Source organism: Microcaecilia unicolor, chromosome 5 (assembly GCF_901765095.1).
Source record: "Microcaecilia unicolor chromosome 5, aMicUni1.1, whole genome shotgun sequence".
NCBI classification, from domain to species: Eukaryota; Metazoa; Chordata; class Amphibia; order Gymnophiona; family Siphonopidae; genus Microcaecilia; species Microcaecilia unicolor.
Window position 1 is genome coordinate 106205514 of NC_044035.1, and position 20200 is coordinate 106225713.

General features: G+C 45.0%; 1 protein-coding gene across 1 annotated transcript in view; it reads right to left on the reverse strand.

The window, feature by feature from the left end:
* Positions 1–4635: 4635 nt before the first annotated feature.
* Positions 4636–20200, reverse strand: part of ANXA8 (annexin A8) — a 101824-nt gene continuing 86259 nt past the window's right edge. Inside the window, exons 10-12 of the mRNA XM_030203155.1 lie at positions 18743–18801; positions 12637–12759; positions 4636–4861 (exon numbers count right to left, since the gene is read on the reverse strand). Coding sequence (XP_030059015.1) covers positions 4808–4861; positions 12637–12759; positions 18743–18801 — 236 coding nt within the window. The 3' untranslated portion in view covers positions 4636–4807. The remainder of the gene's footprint in view (positions 4862–12636; positions 12760–18742; positions 18802–20200) is intronic.

The window sequence follows — 20200 nt, forward strand, 5'->3', positions numbered from 1 at the left end:
CTGCGGTTGAGCTAACTGTTAGAAAGATATGATTCATATATTAATATATGCATGCCCATTGGGTCCAATGAGTGAAAGAAGTGTATATAAGAACTGCCAATTTGGGAGGAGTTTGGAGATTTCCCCAACTGTACCCAGAGGGCAGAACTACGGTCGGTCAACCTGAGACTTTGACTGATGAGCGTGCCAGATTGATTGAAGTTGCATTGGGTAAGAATAAAGATCAATTTTAACACCTATCTCCCTTGTCCGTATCTATTTCTTGGCTACATACTTATTTCTCCTAACACACCTACGCAGACAAGCTATTCTCTGTAATATCCACATAAGCAAGTAAACTCCTACTTATTAACACATTATGTGGGACAGCAGATACACAAAGATGCCCTTAGACGTTAAGAGTCAGAAAGCAGAGGTCATATTTAAGAGACTTATTTTGAGCCTTCTGAAACCCTCTCTTCACCTCCGTGGGCAAGGGTCCAGCGGGGGTCTAGAGAGGGGTAATTAAAACAGAAGGTTGCTGCATGCTTATATGAAAGATAACCCTCAAGGCCAGATATCGGTGGTGAATTCTACTCTTCATAGACACTTCAGTCCCAGAGTTTGGACTCTCTGAACCAAAAAGTAAAGCAAATTACATCTGCCCAAACTGTCCTAATTCAGGATACAGATGTACTGAAAAGGAAAGGAATAAACTTTGAGATGTGAATGTATCTAGAGCTTTGATTTTACATATTCTAAATATTCCTATGTATACTTTTAGAAGGTATTTATTTGAGATCTTGAAGATACCTGGAAATGTTGTGCCATCCATTGAAAATGTTTTCTTTTTGCCTTCATTTATCTATTTATATAAAGCAGCATTTACCAAACTGTGTGCCGTGGCATCCTGGTACGCCACAGCAAACACTCTGGCGTGCAGGGGCAAATCCCAACCTCCCTCCTGCCCGAACTACTATTTCAGACAGCAGCAGCAGCAGAAAAACAACAAAAAAAGCAAGCGCAGGGCTGCAGCAGCCTTCAAGCATGTGCTGTCAGTTGTGCTGGTCCTCTGCCCCCGGAACTGGAAGTTGACGTCAGCAGGGGCAGAAGACCAGCAGAGCAGAAAGCGCATGCCTGAAGGCTGCTGTGGCCCTTCACTTGCTTTTTTTTTTGTCACAGCCACTGGGGACACGGAGCAGACAGCCTTTGAGACAAGTCTCCATCTTTTTCTCTGCACAAATATAACAGTGCTAGGGTGTCCCTATAACCAGCCCCTCCAAATGACACCCTGATTACGATTTATAACAAATAACTATTCTACCTATGAAAAGTTATTCCGTTATAATACTTCCTCTTTGTACATCTGTATGCTGCACAAGCCAGTGTGTTTAAAAATATAAGTGAGATTAGATAAAAAATGCTACCAACAGCAGCTTATAGGTTTGCTTGTTTGTTTTGAATGGGAAGGGAAACAGAGACTGACGTATTGGTTTCAACTTTTTGACTTCATCCTGTCTCCTGTTTTAATCCAACCTCCTTGGCAGTCGCCTCTGCAAGTCCCATGTCCCCAGTGGCCGGCGACAAAAAAATGCAAGTGCGGGGCCACAGCAGCCTTTAGGCATGTGCTGTCGGCTCTGCTGGTCCTCTGCCCCTGTTAACGTCAACTTCCAGTACTGGAGGCAGAAAACTGTCAGAACTGACAGCACATGCTTGAAGGCTGCTGCAGGCCCTGCACTTGCTTTTCTTGTTGTTGTTTTTCTGCCGCTGCTGTCTGCAGTAGGGGTTCGGGCGGGTGGGAGGTCGGGATTTGCTGTGGCACCCCAGAGAGTATGGGAAATGCCGGCTTACACAGTTGCATTGGTTGCCAATGCGGGAAAAATTGCTTTGGATGATATTTAAGGCTATGCATGGTGATCATCCATGGTTCCTGGCATCTTGATTAGCACAATATGTGCCTATACATTCCCTTTGGCCTTCCTCTACAGGTGTTTTGACTCTTCCATATGCAGCTGTTTTGAGAACGGAGGTATGGAGAATGAGGGCATTTAAAACTGTAGATCTGACACCCGTAGATGTTAATCTCTTAGGGGGTCTTTTACAAAGCTGCACTAGCATTTTTTCAGCTCGCAGTAAAAATCAGCTGGTGGTAAACCCTGAGATGCCCATTATATTCCTATGGGCGTCTCAGCGTTTACCTCCAGCTGATTTTTATCATGTTTAAAATGCTAGCGCAGCTTTGTAAAAGGGCCTCTTAATGAGAAAGCTATGGTCGATTAAGTCAAAGGCAGATGTTAAGTCAAGAGATACAGTGGTGGAAATAAGTATTTGATCCCTTGCTGATTTTGTAAGTTTGCCCACTGACAAAGACATGAGCAGCCCATAATTGAAGGGTAGGTTATTGGTAACAGTGAGAGATAGCACATCACAAATTAAATCCGGAAAATCACATTGTGGAAAGTATATGAATTTATTTGCATTCTGCAGAGGGAAATAAGTATTTGATCCCCCACCAACCAGTAAGAGATCTGGCCCCTACAGACCAGGTAGATGCTCCAAATCAACTCGTTACCTGCATGACAGACAGCTGTCGGCAATGGTCACCTGTATGAAAGACACCTGTCCACAGACTCAGTGAATCAGTCAGACTCTAACCTCTACAAAATGGCCAAGAGCAAGGAGCTGTCTAAGGATGTCAGGGACAAGATCATACACCTGCACAAGGCTGGAATGGGCTACAAAACCATCAGTAAGACGCTGGGCGAGAAGGAGACAACTGTTGGTGCCATAGTAAGAAAATGGAAGAAGTACAAAATGACTGTCAATCGACAAAGATCTGGGGCTCCACGCAAAATCTCACCTCGTGGGGTATCCTTGATCATGAGGAAGGTTAGAAATCAGCCTACAACTACAAGGGGGGAACTTGTCAATGATCTCAAGGCAGCTGGGACCACTGTCACCACGAAAACCATTGGTAACACATTACGACATAACGGATTGCAATCCTGCAGTGCCCGCAAGGTCCCCCCTGCTTCGGAAGGCACATGTGACGGCCCGTCTGAAGTTTGCCAGTGAACACCTGGATGATGCCGAGAGTGATTGGGAGAAGGTGCTGTGGTCAGATGAGACAAAAATTGAGCTCTTTGGCATGAACTCAACTCGCCGTGTTTGGAGGAAGAGAAATGCTGCCTATGACCCAAAGAACACCGTCCCCACTGTCAAGCATGGAGGTGGAAATGTTATGTTTTGGGGGTGTTTCTCTGCTAAGGGCACAGGACTACTTCACCGCATCAATGGGAGAATGGATGGGGCCATGTACCGTACAATTCTGAGTGACAACCTCCTTCCCTCCGCCAGGGCCTTAAAAATGGGTCGTGGCTGGGTCTTCCAGCACGACAATGACCCAAAACATACAGCCAAGGCAACAAAGGAGTGGCTCAGGAAGAAGCACATTAGGGTCATGGAGTGGCCTAGCCAGTCACCAGACCTTAATCCCATTGAAAACTTATGGAGGGAGCTGAAGCTGCGAGTTGCCAAGCGACAGCCCAGAACTCTTAATGATTTAGAGATGATCTGCAAAGAGGAGTGGACCAAAATTCCTCCTGACATGTGTGCAAACCTCATCATCAACTACAGAAGACGTCTGACCGCTGTGCTTGCCAACAAGGGTTTTGCCACCAAGTATTAGGTCTTGTTTGCCAGAGGGATTAAATACTTATTTCCCTCTGCAGAATGCAAATAAATTCATATACTTTCCACAATGTGATTTTCCGGATTTAATTTGTGATGTGCTATCTCTCACTGTTACCAATAACCTACCCTTCAATTATGGGCTGCTCATGTCTTTGTCAGTGGGCAAACTTACAAAATCAGCAAGGGATCAAATACTTATTTCCACCACTGTAGATACTACCACAACAAATGATTTTTGATCTAAGGCAAGACGTAATTCATTATAAAGGGCAATCAATAAAGTTTCAGTGCTATGTGTAACTCTAAAACCAGCCTGTCTGGGGTGAAGGGCAAGCATTTTATTAGAAAAGTCTGTTAATTGGCCAAAAACAAGTTTCTCAATGAGTTTTGTGAACAGTAGTAAATTAGAAATAGGATGGTAATTCAAGGGTAAAATGGGATCTAAGCCAGCTTTCTTCAGACCTGGAATTACTGTCACATGTTTCTAGAGGTCAGGTACTTTGCCAAATTATAAGCTGTATTGAATAAATGGTAAAAGCATAGGCGTAAGTGAGGTGGAGAACCACTTAATTAAGCGCAGAAGCCATGGGTCCAGAGGAGAGGATGTTAAACGTAGACTGTGGAAAGTTTCCAACAGTTGGAATGAGAGGATGTTAATAGGGCTTCATTGACTAGACAGACTGGAAGTGTCAGATTCAGTCTCACACAATGTAGATGGTTTAGAGATAACAGGTTGTCGATGTGAGGAGATCTTGATGTGTCATGATGAAATTAGTAAGTCATGAGAAGGGATGATAGAAGATGGCTCAGATACTTTACATTTCGTGAGAAGGGATGGAACTGGTATTTGGTGGAGTGAAACAATAGGATGAAGAGATCTGGTTAAGAATTTAGAATAACCATTATGGAGAGCTACTATAGTTTTAATCGATGCAATAAGTATGAAGAACATTTTCCAGAGTCTTCAAATTTTTAGCCAGCTTTATTTGAAGTGATTACATCATACTGGAACAAATGCAACTTTATCAGTTTACTCAAAATAAGTATTTTTATACTACTGTTTATCAAAAATTCCTGTCAAATACTTCAATTTATTGACTACATTTTGTTATCTTCATGATTGACTCTTCTGCCTTCAGGAATTAATGACTGCCTGTAGGCCTGACCCAAAATCTCCACTTGTTTCCTCCTAATTAAATAGAAAAAAAAGGATAGCATTAATTACATCATCTCGCATATCAATAAGCTGGTGTACTTTTAAAAATTATATATACATTTTTTCATGGTTTTTGGATTGTTTCATATTTAGAAAAAAGATTTCCTAGTACTGTCTAAAGCCAAATAAGGTTAAAGTAGGTGATATTCAAAATATTGCACCGACTGGTTCAATATTCAGCTGGGGCAGTCAGCATTTTTTAAAATTACTAGATGCCGCACCTGCAATCAGTAGTCAAGACATAAACAGAGCAGACCAGTAGGTGCAGGTGTATGAAATTTATTAAGCACAAGCACCCGACGTGGCCATGTTTCACCTTAAAAAGACTGTGCCAGGGGTAAGACTACAGGAGCTTTAAAACACACCACGGGTTAGTGGAGGAGAAGTGCTGCTCTGGATACAGAGTGTGGTAACTGCTTGTGGATAGATTTATGCTACAAAGGGAAGGTGTGTTTTAAAACCCTTGTAGTCTTACCCCTGGCACAACCTTTTTAAGGCAAAATGTACCCATATTGGGTGCCTGCACTTCATAAATTTCTTATTCCTACACCTACTGGTCTGCTCCATTTGTGTGCTGTCACTTGAATTAAATTGAATTGAATTGATTTTTAAGATTGTGTATTGTTTGTGTTTTTTTTTAAATGAATATTTTATTGTACCTCGCCTAGATGTTTTAGATAGGCAGGTTTATAAATGTAATAAATAAATAAATCCAGATAGTGGCTGGTGCTAAATATTCTGATTCAGTGGTGATGGTTGCTACTATCAGATAACAGTGAAATTAAGGGGCTCATTTTAAAACAGAAAAATGTCAAAAAGTTGGCAGATTTTATTTTTTATTTTTTTGCCAAAATGTCCAAATAACTATTTTCAAAACCCATTTGTGGAACATTTTTCTATGCATTTTGTATGCAGTATATCCAAATCAAAAGGGGGCATGTTGGGGATGGGATTTGGGTGTTCCCAAAACTTGGACTTTTTTTGCCATAAAGGAACGAAGCAAAAATGTCCAGAGCTAAAAGTTAGACGTTTTGGTCTAGACCTGTTTCAATCATGACTAAGTCCCAAACGATGCCCTAAATGACCAAATGACAACTGGAGGGATTAAGGCATGTCCTCCCTTACTCCCCCAGTGGTCACTGTCCCTCTACCACCCCCCAAATATGTGAAACAAACAGTACATACTAGTCTGTATGACTGCTTCAGATGTTATGGCCAGTCCTATTAGAGCAGCAAGCCTGGAGTAACCTAGTGGTTGGTGCAGTACACTGTAGAGAAGGAGACCCAGGCCCATATTCCAGTGTGAGCTGTCTAACACTTACCAAAAGCCTATTGTACCCACATATAGGAGACACCTGCAGCCATAAGGGCTATTGCAGTAGTGTACAGTAGGTGTTTGGTGGGCTTTGGAGGGCTCATTATACAATATAACTACTACTACTACTACTATTACTATTTAGCATTTCTATAGCGCTACAAGGCATACGCAGCGCTGCACAAACATAGAAGAAAGACAGTCCCTGCTCAAAGAGCTTACAATCTAATAGACAAAAAATAAATAAAGTAAGCAAATCAAATCAATTAATGTGAACGGGAAGGAAGAGAGGAGGGTAGGTGGAGGCGAGTGGTTACAAGTGGTTACGAGTCAAAAGCAATGTTAAAGAGGTGGGCTTTCAGTCTAGATTTAAAGGTGGCCAAGGATGGGGCAAGACGTAGGGGCTCAGGAAGTTTATTCCAGGCGTAGGGTGCAGCGAGACAGAAGGCGCGAAGTCTGGAGTTGGCAGTAGTGGAGAAGGGAACAGATAAGAAGGATTTATCCATGGAGCGGAGTGCACGGGAAGGGGTGTAGGGAAGGACAAGTGTGGAGAGATACTGGGGAGCAGCAGAGTGAATACATTTATAGGTTAGTAGAAGAAGTTTGAACAGGATGCGAAAACGGATAGGGAGCCAGTGAAGGGTCTTGAGGAGAGGGGTAGTATGAGTAAAGCGACCCTGGCAGAAGATGAGACGGGCAGCAGAGTTTTGAACCGACTGGAGAGGGGAGAGGTGACTAAGTGGGAGGCCAGCAAGAAGCAGATTGCAGTAGTCTAAACGAGAGGTGACAAGGGTGTGGATGAGGGTTTTGGTAGAGTGCTCGGAAAGAAAGGGGCGGATTTTACGGATGTTGTAAAGAAAGAAACGACAGGTCTTGGCGGTCTGCTGGATATGAGCAGAGAAGGAGAGAGAAGAGTCAAAGATGACCCCAAGGTTTCGAGCTGAGGAGACAGGGAGAATGAGAGAGCCATCAACAGAAATAGAAAACGGGGGGAGCGGGGAGGTGGGTTTGGGGGGGAAAATGAGAAGCTCGGTTTTGGTCATATTTAATTTCAGGTGGCGTTGAGACATCCATGCAGCAATGTCAGACAAGCACGCTGAAACTTTGGTTTGGATGCAAGGTGAGATATCAGGGGTAGAAAGGTAGATTTGGGAGTCATCAGCATAGAGATGGTAGGAAAAGCCATGGGATGAGATTAATGAACCAAGGGAAGAAGTGTAGATAGAAAAGAGGAGGGGACCAAGAACAGAACCCTGAGGTACGCTGACAGGCAGAGGGATAGAAGTAGAAGAGGATCCACCAGAGTGAACACTAAAGGTGCGGAGGGAGAGGTAGGAAGAGAACCAGGAAAGGACAGAGCCCTGGAATCCAAGTGAGGACAGGGTATCGAGAAGTATGCTGTGATCGACAGTGTCAAAAGCAGCGGAAAGATCAAGAAGAATGAGGATGGAATATTGACCTCTGGATTTAGCCAGTAATAGGTCATTGGAGACTTTAGTAAGCGCAGTTTCGGTTGAGTGGAGAGGGCGAAAACCAGATTGTAGTGGGTCAAGAATAGCATGTGAGGAGAGAAAATCAAGGCAGCGGCGGTGAACAGCACGCTCAAGTAATTTGGAGAGAAAAGGAAGGAGGGAGATGGGTCGGTAATTAGAGGGACAAATAGGGTCAAGTGAAGGCTTCTTAAGGAGAGGTGTGACCACAGCATGTTTAAAGGCAGCAGGGACAGTCGCAGTGGAAAGTGAGAGGTTGAGAATGTGACAGATAAAAGGAATAAGAGTAGGAGAGATGGCATTAAGAAGGTGGGTGGGAATGGGATCAGAGGAACAGGTGGTACATTTTGAGGAAGAAAGGAGAAGTGTAGTTTCCTCAATAGTAACTTCAGGAAAGGAGGAAAGGGAATGAGGGGAAGGAGAGAGAGGGGAAGGAGAGAGAGGGGAACGGACTAGTGGAGGGAGAGCTGGTGAGGTAGAGAAAGCAAGGTTTATCTTTTGAACCTTGTTGTGAAAGAATTCAGCAAGGGTCTGAGGAGATAATGAAGGGGGAGTTGGGGGAGGGGGCACCTTGAGGAGAGAGTTCAATGTGGTGAAGAGAAGTCGAGGATTAGAGCCAAGAGAGTTGGTCAGTTGGATATAATAATCCTGTTTGGCACGTAAAAGAGCAGATTGGAAGGAGGTCAGCATGAACTTAAAGTGTAAGAAATCAGCAAGGGCCCGAGATTTCCGCCAGAGGCGTTCGGCGGAGCGAGTACAGGAACGTAGGTAGCGGATATTAGAAGTCAGCCAAGGTTGGGGTTTTGTACGCCTTACAGGGCGGGTCATCAAAGGTGCAAGAGTGTCTAAGGCAGAGGATAGAGTATTGTTGTAAGAAGAAACAGCCTCGTTGACAGACGTGGATGGTGCCACAGTAGAGAGGAGGTTTGAAACATGGGAGGATAGAGATGAAGGGTCAATATCGTGAAGATTCCTAGATAAATTAGATAGGATAGGACGGGACTGGGAGGGAGGAGATTTAAGTGTGAAAGTTATAAGATGGTGATCAGAGGAGGGATGATCAGAGGCAAGGAAACTAGAAGGTGAACAGTTGGAGGAGAAGATGAGATCAAGACAGTGACCATTTTGATGAGTGGGGGAGGTGGAGCATAGTTGGAGATTAAAGGACGACGTTAAAGCGAGTAACTTGGAAATGTAAGAGTTGGAAGAATCATTAGCAGGAATATTAAAGTCACCAAGGATGAGAGAGGGGGAGGAAGGATCATGGAAGAAGGCAAGCCAGGCGTCAAAGTCACTGAGAAAGGATGAAAGGGACTTATTAGGGGGACGATAAATGACCGCTATTCGAAGAGGCAGAGGAGAGAAAAGGCGGATAGAGTGGACTTCAAAGGAGGAAAAACAGTGAGATTGAGGTGGAAGAAGGGGTTGAAATCTGGAGGAGGGAGAGAGAAGTAGTCCAACACCACCTCCACGGCCAGCAGGGCGAGGAGTATGTGAAAATAGATAACCGCCATGGCACAGGGCTGCGACTGAAGCAGAGTCATCAGGGCAGAGCCAGGTTTCTGTTATGGCGAGCAGATGGAGGTGACGCGAGATAAAGAGGTCCTGGATATAGGGGAGTTTGTTACAGATAGAGCGGGCATTCCATAGGGCACAAGAGAAGGGCAGAGAAGAGGAGGGGAGTAGAGGAATAGAGATGAGGTTAGAGAGGTCACGGTGAGATCTGTAGAGTTTGGATAATAGTTGGTGAGGAGGGCCAGGATTGGGATTGATGTCACCAGCTGAGAGTAAGAGAAGGAGTAAAAGAGAGTGGAGGAGAGTAGGAGAAGTGTGGCCACGAAGGCGTCGAAGGCGAGAGGTATTTAGGTGGAATGGGGAAGGCAAAATGGAGGGAAGAAAGAGACGGAGATTAAAAGCCAAGAGGGAGGAAGAGGGTAGGAGAGAAGGTGAGGTGATGAAGTCAATGGATGGGAAGTGAGTTCCTGTAGTGGAGAGAGGTAGGGGGTGAGGGAAAAGATTAGGAAGGGACAGAGCTAGGAAGAGAATGTGAATAGGGGCCATAAACGATCAAGGTACTTTAGCAACTGGAAAAAGATTAGATACAAAGAGAAAAATGCCCCGCGCGCCATTAGGCGCGCGGCACCTAGAGCGGAGGCCCTGAGTGGATCGGGGTGGACCTGGGTGTCACCCCGGAGAAGGCTGTAAGGATATGCAGATGAGCTGCAAGTCCTCCACAGCACCTGAAAGGCAGCCGGTGGTAGAGGTGGGCACCTCTCAGCTGAGGAAAGGCTTACCAGGGGTTAGGCCGAAGCCAGCATTCCTCCCCCTGAGGGTCGCCTGATCCTAGCCAAAAAGCACCTGGAAACTCTGTGCACTTGGAGAGAAGGCCCTGGGAAGATCGGGGTGGAACTGGAGTCACCCCGGATACAGCTGTGAGGAAATGCAGAAGGGCTGCAAGTCCTCCACAGCACCTGGTGGGAGCGCTGGGCACCTAGAGCGGAGGCCCTGAGTGGATCAGGGTGGACCTGGGTGTCACCCCGGAGAAGGCTGTAAGGATATGCAGATGAGCTGCAAGTCCTCCACAGCACCTGAAAGGGGGTAATGGTGAGATGTGTACCTGGGTTCTTTTATGTGAAGTCCACTGCAGTGCCCCTAGGGTGCCCCACTGCTCTTCTGGGATGTCTGTGTGGCCAGTCTACTAAGAAAGCTGAACCCCCACCCCCATACATCTCAATGACTTGTTTTTGTGCATTTTCCTCTTAGATGTTTTTTCCCCCCAAAATGGTCCAAAAAGATAGATGCTCTGAGCACAAAAACATCTAGCAAATAGCTATTTTCGAAATAAAAAGGTAGATGTTTTTCTGGTTCGAAAATTGCTATGTTCACCACTTGATTTTTGGAAGTTTTCAGCAAAAAGTCCAAGATGTCATATTGAAAATGCCCCTCTAAATCCGCTATCCAGATAGCTAACCAGATAAAGTTAGGACAGCTATTTTGCTCTGCTAAATCTAAAGATACACAACAAACTGTCAGTGGAGCAGCTCACACTTATTTATGTTTTAATGAGGGGATGTCTCATACTGTCACACAGGCACTTCTTTTTTGTGCTTCCTTAAAGCCTCAGCTTTAGTGACTCAGTTATAATCATCGACTACCCCCAACCACGGATAGTGCTGTCAACCACCTCAAAATCAGAGTTCTACAGTAAATTAATCCATATTTCACTCGCTGGTAAAGTATATGCAAGTTCCCTTGACAAAACGAGGCACCGCGAAACAGGTTCCTGTCGGGATAAAGCATTCACCCGCTGTTTAATGGAATGCTGACAAGTGAGATCCAAGCAATGCAGGACGGCTGAATCCACAGCATGAGCTACAGATAATAAAGCAGCAGGGGGTTTTTCAGCCAGATAAGTCTAAACATTGATCCTGCTTGACAACTATAAACATTGTTTCTGCACGGGTTTAAGCTCTATATATAAGCTACAAACGATAGTGCATAAAAATTTACAAAAAAATGATATGAACCAAAGAAGAATTTTTTGTTATATAAGCACAGTTGAAATAAGTGTGAGCTGCTCCACTGACAGTTTGTTGTGTATGGTTCAAATTATAAGTGGTGGAGGGTTGCCATTTTTTGTTATATTTTTTGAAATCTAAAGATAGCCAGTCACATTCAGCTGCTATTTGCATTGCAAAAAGGCTGGCTTTATTTAAACTGCTTAGCTTTCCAGACATGCCTGAAATCACTGCTGTCCATAGAGCTAGTGGTAGTTACTGCACAATCCCCCTAATTCTATAAAAGTTGCCAAAAATTGTGCATGTAAATTTGGGCATGTGCCCAATTTGCGTGCACAATTTAATTGAATAACGAGCTAATTAGTGCCAACAGTTGGCTTTTAAACAAGCAATTATTGGCACTAATTGGATTTAATTAACATTTACGCATGTAAATTTAGGCACAGGATCCATGCCTACAATTTACATGTGATCTGAAAAAGGGCGCACAGAAATGGGAGGTGATGAGCGTAACAGAGGCATTCTTGTTGGTGCAAATGGCCAAGCATAAAGTTAGGTGTGATTCCTGGGCATAAGCGCTATTCTATAAATTGCGCCTCTTTACCAAGGTGTGTTAGGCTCTACGCACATGCAGCATGCGCCAAAATGAGACCATCACCAGGCTACTGTGTCCCCTGGTGGTAGTTTCAGATTTGTTGCATGCCCATAATACCTGATGATTTATTTATTTCCTCCCATGCAAAGTGTTTCCAGTGGTACTTGGAAGTTGGTACATGCCGACCGGTCACTGCTCATACAGTGCATGAGCACTTACCACTAGATCAATTAAGGGCATTAAGGGCTCAGGCCGGTTTTAGGTGCGCACTGGTTTCAGTTTTACCACATGGCTTTTCCACGCCCCATTAAAAAAAGCCCTTTTTTGCAGATGTGGTAATAACTGGCTCAGTGCATGCCCAAAATACATGCCTACACTACCGCAGGCCACTTTTTATGGCAGATTAGTAAAAGGACCCCATAATGAGGTGAGACCTAATAACTACCTAAAAATGTACAAAAACTCTTGTTCTCAAAAAATAGTAGAACTCATCACAGAGCAATATCTTGCATAAATTGGCACCAATTTTCTTGGCTCTTACCTTTCGGCACAATTTACTGAATTCAGCCCTTGGTGCATGTGTCTCTTTACAGAATAGCCTCAAACCAGAAACCTATTGAACTTGTTCAAGAGTTATATATTTTTATTTTATTATTTATCTATTAGGTTTTATTTACCGGCTTTTTGAAGAAATTCACCCAAGGTGGCATACAACTAGAATAATCTGGGCATTTGGAATAAGTAATTACAGCAGTAAAAAACATTTAAATAGCAGTACACAATATAGCATGGCAACATACCACACATCAAAACATCTTACAGCACCTTACCGTAACCATTTTAGGAAGTGAAATACCAAACGTTTCTTCAAACTTAGCTTTAATATATGGTAGATCAATTTCACTTCTTCCAACGCAAATTCTGATCAGTGTGTTCTCATTAGTTCCTAGACCCTACAAGAATAAGTTAACATTTTTAGCTACTGGCTTAGGGGTATTTCTATATCTGGGTGTCCCATTTTAGGGGAGCCACCTGGGCAATTTTCTTTTTGAAAACTTGCTAAGGAGTACACATGTGCGAAAACACCCACACGCTACTGATATGCCCTGGATTGTGGGATATTTTCTCATTTTTGGAATTTAATTGGTTTGCTTTACACACTCATTTTAATAAAGAAAAACACATTTTTTAACATGCTTTAGAACCATCTCACATGTGCTAATTGAATTAAAGTGATTTAAAGCATGCTAATTCATAAATTATGGGGTCCTTTTACTAAAGCTTAGCGCACGCAAACAGAATTAGTGAGCACTAAATGCTCATGCTTCTCAGCATTTAGCACGTGCTAATTCCATTAATGCACACTAAGCATTAGTAAAAGGGCCCCTAAGAGCATTAAAATGATTTAGTGCACACTACATTTTTTAAAGTGTGTTAACGAACAGAATATGTACTAACAAATACACATCCCTACTATGCAACTGTTGTATTTGCAGATAGAATCTGTGGGTGAGATTAGCTATGGGACATTAAGGAGCCCTTTAACTAAGGCAGTTAACAAGTGAATTAGTCTACACTAACTGCTGCTGCACAAGTGCTCTGTTCCTGCAGTGGTTTAGGAGTTAGCATGCACCAATTTATGGATTAAGTGCATTTGTGTTAGGGGCGGGAACTAGTCAAGGCACTGGTGGAGAATGGGCTTGGATAGCATACTGCAGTTAGTGTGCTAATTGTCACTTGTGAAAAATTCTGTGCCGGAAAAAAAAATCAGCACTAAGCGTGATTCTACAATGGGTGTGCACCTTTATAGAACTCTGCTTAGCACTGATTCCCATGCCTAAACTTTAGGCAACAGACTTACACCTGCTGAAAGCTGGTGTAAAAGCTTGCGCCCAAGTTAGGTGTGCATCCCTAGTATTCTATAACTATGCGCGCAAGGTTTTTGAATGCCCCTCCCTTGGCCACACCCCCTTTTTAAATACATGCTATTGGACTTAGACGGACTGCCCTATAGAATAGCACACAGCCAGATGCGTGTGTAAATTTTAATGAGTGTCAATTAACATCATTAATTGGTTGTTGGCACCCAATTATTGATGGTTAAGAGTTTGTTAACCAATTAATTTGCATGCACATCTCACCAAAATTTGGCCACCATCTATAAAATCCAAGGGTTGGTGCCTAAATAGGAGGCACTAAGGAGGAAATTCTATATATGGCGCCTAAAAAATCGGCACTGAAATCAGTTGATATTTCAGTGCCTAAATCTATGCGCATCCATTTACACCAACGAAAATGGTGTAAATCCCTGCACGCAGATTTAGGTGCACTAGGCCATATTCTATAACTAGGCACCTAAATTTTGGAATGCCCATGAAACACACATTCCTCCCTCTATAACCATGCCCCTTTTTGCCTGTGTGTGTTAGAAGTTCGGCACTCATCATTACAGAATACGCTTAGTGAGTTGTTTGCCTAAATTCTAATCAGTGCCAATTAGTGCTCATTATTGCTTGTTAAATGCTGATATCAGCACTCATTAGCTTGTTAAGCCAATTAAGTTACACGTGGAGTTATAGAATCTGTGCCGATTTTGGCGCCTATATCTAAGCGCATTATATAGAATCCAGGGGTAAGTATATCTTCACAACTTGCATCCAGAGTTTACATGTGCTAATAGACATTTCAGCATGGGCTGTGCAGAGGATATGCTAGGCATCACCCCAACAGTTCCTGCACAACCTTTGCACTTATGGTGTGCTAATTTTTTTTTTTTTTGTGCAAAAATAAACCACAGTTTACTGTGGTAAAAGGACCCCCCAAGCCTGCATATTCAATGATTTCTCCCCCAACTAATTTACATGCCCTGAAGAATCTACAGTTAGAGCAGTTATATTTAGGCACTCTGCACAAGACATTTTTTATCCCAAGGGTTTAGCTCAGCATTTCCCAAACTGTGGGCCATGGAACCCTGGTGCACCACAGCGAACTGTCTGGGGTGCCGCGGCAAATCCCTCCCTCCCTCCCGTCCGAACAGCTACTGCAGACAGCAGCGGCAGAAAAACAACAACAAAACAAAGAAAGCGCAGGGCTGCAGCAGCCTTCTAGCATGTGCTGTCAGTTCTGCCAGTCCTCTGCCCCCCTGGAACTGGAAGTTGACTTCGGCAGGGGCAGAGGACCAGCAGAGCTGACAGCACATGCCTAAAGGCTGCTGCGGCCCCAGGCTTGCTTTTTTTAATGTCGCGCCACTGGAGACATGGAGCAGATGGCCTTCGGGACTCGCAGAGATGACTGCCAAGGAGGTTGGATGAAAACGGGAGACAGAATAAAATTGAAACCAATAGGTCAGTCTCTGTTTCCCTTCCCATTTAAAACAAAGCAAGCAAACCTATGAGCTGCTGCATCCAAGTTTTCATTCTTTATTGATGGTAGCATTTTTTATTTAATCTCACTTATATTTTTAAACATGCTGGCTTGTGCAGCATCAAACATATAAAAGGCAAGTGACTGACTCACCTGCAAATGCGCAGTAGAGTCGGAACGCTGAGAGTGTAGAAGTCCAAGCCCCGCCTCTACCAGCAGTTCAGCCCAATAGGGAGGAGGGCTTGGACATGGGCGTGGAAATCGGAGGAGGAGGGAGCAGGGAGGGAAGGAGGGGGTGAAACTGAGGGAAGCAGATGCAGCGATGGAGAACTGACGACACGACAACGGCGGAAAGAGGGAGGGTGACGCCGGGGGTGGGGGGGGGTCAAAGGTGGTGGCGGCGGCGGGGACGGCAGGGCACAGGAGGTCACAATCGCGGTGGATGGGAGCCCGAGGATGGAGGGTAGGGGAGAGAACAGTTGATGGACACGGGTGGATGGAGCGGATGGGATGGGGGGAGGAGGGTTGCTGGACATGGGGGGAGGGCAGGGGAGACAGCAGGGTTGGTGGATGGGGGAGGCCATAGGAAAACAAAAAATTAGCCCGTTGTTACGGGCTTAACGGCTAGTACAGATGTATAAAGAGGAAGTATAATAATGGAATACCTTTTCATAGGTAGAGTAGTAATTTGTTATAAATCGTAAACAGTGTGTCATTTGAAGGGGCTGGTTATAGGGACAACCTAGCACGTGTTATATGAAGGGTGCCGTGAACTGAAAAAGTTTGGGAACTGCTGGTTTAGCTAGTTAGCGGAGTAGATCCCTTTGAACATTGTTTCCAAGCAACTACTTACAAGTTATATTTTCTATTATAGACAAACTAGGCAAAGCTTAGTAATCTCAAGAGAGGGGCAAAGGAAGGAAAGACAAGGAACAAGCAGTTAGTTAACATGATTTTAAACATGATTGGAAAACATCTACCTTACATAGTGGCCCTTTGAGCACCGCTAAAAAGTGGCCTGTGCTATTTTTAGTGCGTGGGTTTCCCACGCGCTGAGGCCACTTTTAGCATAGCAGTAAAATGGGCTCAATTTCTATTTTACCCTTTAATGACTACGTGCTAATGTGTGGCTATTAGCGTGTGAGTCCTTAGCACCACCTATTTACTAGGCGATAAGGGCTCCCGCACTAGCCTCGTGCTAATCGGGCAACATGTGGTGATTTACCTGCACTTCTCGATTAGCACAGGGCAGCCTAATCGCTGCCTCCAAACTCACTACTACTACTACTTAACATTTTTAGAGCACTACTAGGGTTATGCAGCGCTGTACAAATTAACGAATAAGGACGGTCCCTGCTCAGAAGAGCTTACAATCTAAAAGACGAAATGCCAAGTTGGGGTAGATGAGATTTCCTGAGAAGAGATGAAGTGATTAGGTGCCGAAGGCGACATTGAAGAGGTGGGCTTTGAGCAATGATTTGAAGATGGGTAGGGAGGGGGCCCGGCATATGGGCTCAGGGAGTTTGTTCCAAGCATGGGGTGAGACGAGGCAGAAAGGTCGAAGCCTAGAGTTGGCGGTGGTGGAGAAGGGTACTGAAAGGAGGGATTTGTCTTGAGAGTGGAGGTTACGGGTAGGGATGTAAGGGGAGATGAGGGTAGAGAGGTAAGGAGGGGCTGCAGATCGAGTGCATTTGTAGGTGAGTAGGAGAAGCTTGAACTGTATTCAGTATCTGATCGGAAGCCAGTGAAGTGACTTGAGGAGAGGGGTGATATGAGTATATCGGTTAAGGCGGAAGATAAGACGTGCGGCAGAGTTCTGAATGGACTGAAGGGGGGATAGATGGCTAAGTGGGAGGCCGGTGAGGAGTAGGTTGCAGTAGTCAAGGCGAGAGGTAATGAGAGAGTGGATGAGAGTTCAGGTGGTGTGCTCGGAGAGGAAGGGGCGAATTTTGCTAATGTTATAGAGGAAGAAGCGACAGCTCTTGGCTATCTGCTGGATATGCGCAGAGAAGGAGAGGGAGGAGTCGAAGATGACACCGAGGTTGCGGGCAGATGAGACGGGGACGATGAGGGTGTTATCAACTGAGATAGAGAGTGGAGGGAGAGGAGAAGTGGGTTTGGGTGGTAAAACAATAAGTTCAGTCTTGGCCATGTTCAGTTTCAGGTGGCGGTTGGACATCCAGGCAGCAATGTCGGATAAGCAGGCCGATACCTTGGCCTGGGTTTCCGCAGTGATTTCTGGTGTGGAGAGATAAAGCTGGGTGTCATCAGCATAAAGATGATAGTGAAAACCATGAGAAGAGATCAGGGAGCCTAAGGAAGAGGTGTAGATTGAGAAAAGAGGGGGCCCAAGGACAGAGCCTTGAGGAACTCCAACAGAGAGCGGGATAGGGGAGGAGGACGAACCATGAGAGTGTACTCTGAAGGTACGATGGGTGAGATAGGAGGAGAACCAGGAGAGGACAGAGCCCTGGAACCCAAAGGAGGACAGTGTGTCAAGAAGTCGGTTGTGATTGACAGTGTCGAAAGCGGCGGATAGGTCGAGGAGGATGAGGATGGAGTAGTGACCTTTGGATTTGGCGAGGAACAGGTCATTGCAGACCTTAGATAGTGCCGTTTCTGTCGAGTTTAGGGGGTGAAAGCCGGATTGGAGCAGATCGAGGATGGCATGAGTGGAGAGAAAATCAATGCAGCGGCTGTGAATGGCGCGTTCAAGTATCTTGGAGAGGAAGGGTAGGAGGGAAATGGGGCGGTAGTTGGAGGGACAGGTAGGGTCAAGTGATGGTTTTTTGAGGAGTGGTGTGACCACAGCATGCTTGAAGGTGTCCGGGACAGTTGCAGTGGAGAGAGAGAGGTTGAGGATATGACAGATGGTGGGGGTGATAGTAGGAGTGATGGTGATAAGTAAGTTGGTGGGGATGGGGTCTGAGGAACAGGTGCTACAAAATATTTTTTAGTGTGGGACTGGTGTGCACAAATCCCAGAACTATGGCATGCAATGGTAGTGCCTTTTTAGCATGCAGTAAGCATACGTTAATGCTTACCACTGCTTTTTATAAGGGCCTTATAATTTCAAAACCTAATAGATCAACCAATATCGATGGACCATGAACTCCCTTACCATCTGTTTTATCAAGCTATCTCACAAAATGCAGTTGGATAGGTAGAAGCTAATACATGTGACACGTTGAGCGAAAAGGGATGGGGTGGGGGTTTACAAATGACAGAGATAGAGACTGTAAACATTTGGAGAGGTAAATCTGGGCAGCTTTCAGTTTTGAACATTTTTGTGTACTACAGGATCAGTAGAAAGTGACCATGCAATTTTTTCACAACTTTGATGTTTTTCATATTCTTGAAAACTGCAAGTGCCTAAAAGGTACTTAAATACTTTTTTTTATTGATAAACATTTCTAATTTTTTAAAGGTGTAATTAGTTCATATCTGAGGTTGAGATTTTGCAAGATTGTGCAGTTGATTTCCCTCTATCTTGTGATATAAATTTGTCACATACCCCACTTTTGGTACCTTTTTACTCAGCAAGTCACATATTTCTTTACAGAATCACCATACCTCCATAGCATTGTGAAGTTGATTTGCATAATATTCGTAGACATTCTTGGTGCTGCTGACTAAAAGACAGGAACAGAAATTAGTACAAATATTTCTGTAATATGCTAAAAAAATAACTACACAATTCAATAATAAAGTGGCAATTATACAGATCTGCCATCTGGAGAAGTGCTGTTGAATGTGATATGCAGAGGTATCCACCAGATAAAGCTGCTGAATAATCTTTCTGACAAGGTAATGAAGTAGACTTCTCCCAGAGAACTTTACTCATCACAAAAAACAATTTGCAGCTTCCAGGTCTTGATGTCATTAAGCTCTCAAACAACTTGTTCCAGTCCGTCTGTTCCAGTTTGTTGCGGCTTGTTCCAGTCCGCCCATTCCGGCTGTTCCAGCTTGTTCCAGTCCATCCATTCCAGCTTATTCCTGTCCGTCTGTCCCAGTTGGCTCCAGTCCATCTGTCCCAGCTCGTTCCAGTCCTACTGCTCCAGTCCATCCGTCTGTTCCAGCTCGCTCCAGTCCTACTGCTCCAGTCCATCCATCTGTCCATCAGTTCCAGCTTGTTCCAGTCCTTCATTCCAGCCTGTTCCAGCCACATCACATCTGCCCCAGTCTACCTGCATGCCTGCCTGCCTACCTACCAACCAGCAACCAACCTACCTGCTTGTCAGTCCATCAACTTGCCTGCCTATCAGCAACTAACCTGCCTATCAGCAACCAACCTGCCTGCTTGTCAGTCCATCAACTTGCCTGCCTATCAGCAACCAACCTGCCTGCCTGCCAGTCCATCAACTTGCCTGCTTATCAACCCACCAACTACCTGCCTGCCATCTAGCCTCCTCAACTACCTAACTGCCTCCCCGCCTGTCGCCTGCCTTCAAGCCTGCACAACTACCTGACTACCTCCCCACCTGCCGGCTTACCAGCCCATTAACCCACCTGTCTACCAGCTCACCCATCACCTGCCTGCCTCCCTGACCATGGCCCCTATACACATTCTCTTCATCACCGTCCCTTCCTAATCTTTGCCCCCTCCCCCCACCACTGTCTACCGCAGGAACTCATTGCCCATCCATGTCCTCTGTCGTTCTGCTCACTACTGCATTACCCTAACCACCACGTCCCTCACCACCCCACCATCTGTCCTATCCTCCCCCTCCCTCCTAGCTCTCTACGTTCAACACTTCCTCCCTGCCATTAGCCCATCCCCATTCCTACTAAGCTCATCCCGTCTTTGTCGCCTTCGTCGCCCTACCTCCCCCACCCTCCTCCGCAGTCTCTTGCTCCTTCTCCTACTCTCCACCGGAGACATCAATCCCAATCCAGGCCCCCCACACATTACCTCGTCTTATCCATGTAAACGCTTCCGGGATGTCTCCAATCTCATCTCTGTACCCCTCCTTCCCCCTTCCTCCCTCCCCTTCTCATGTGCCCTGTGGAATGCCCGCTCTGTGTGCAACA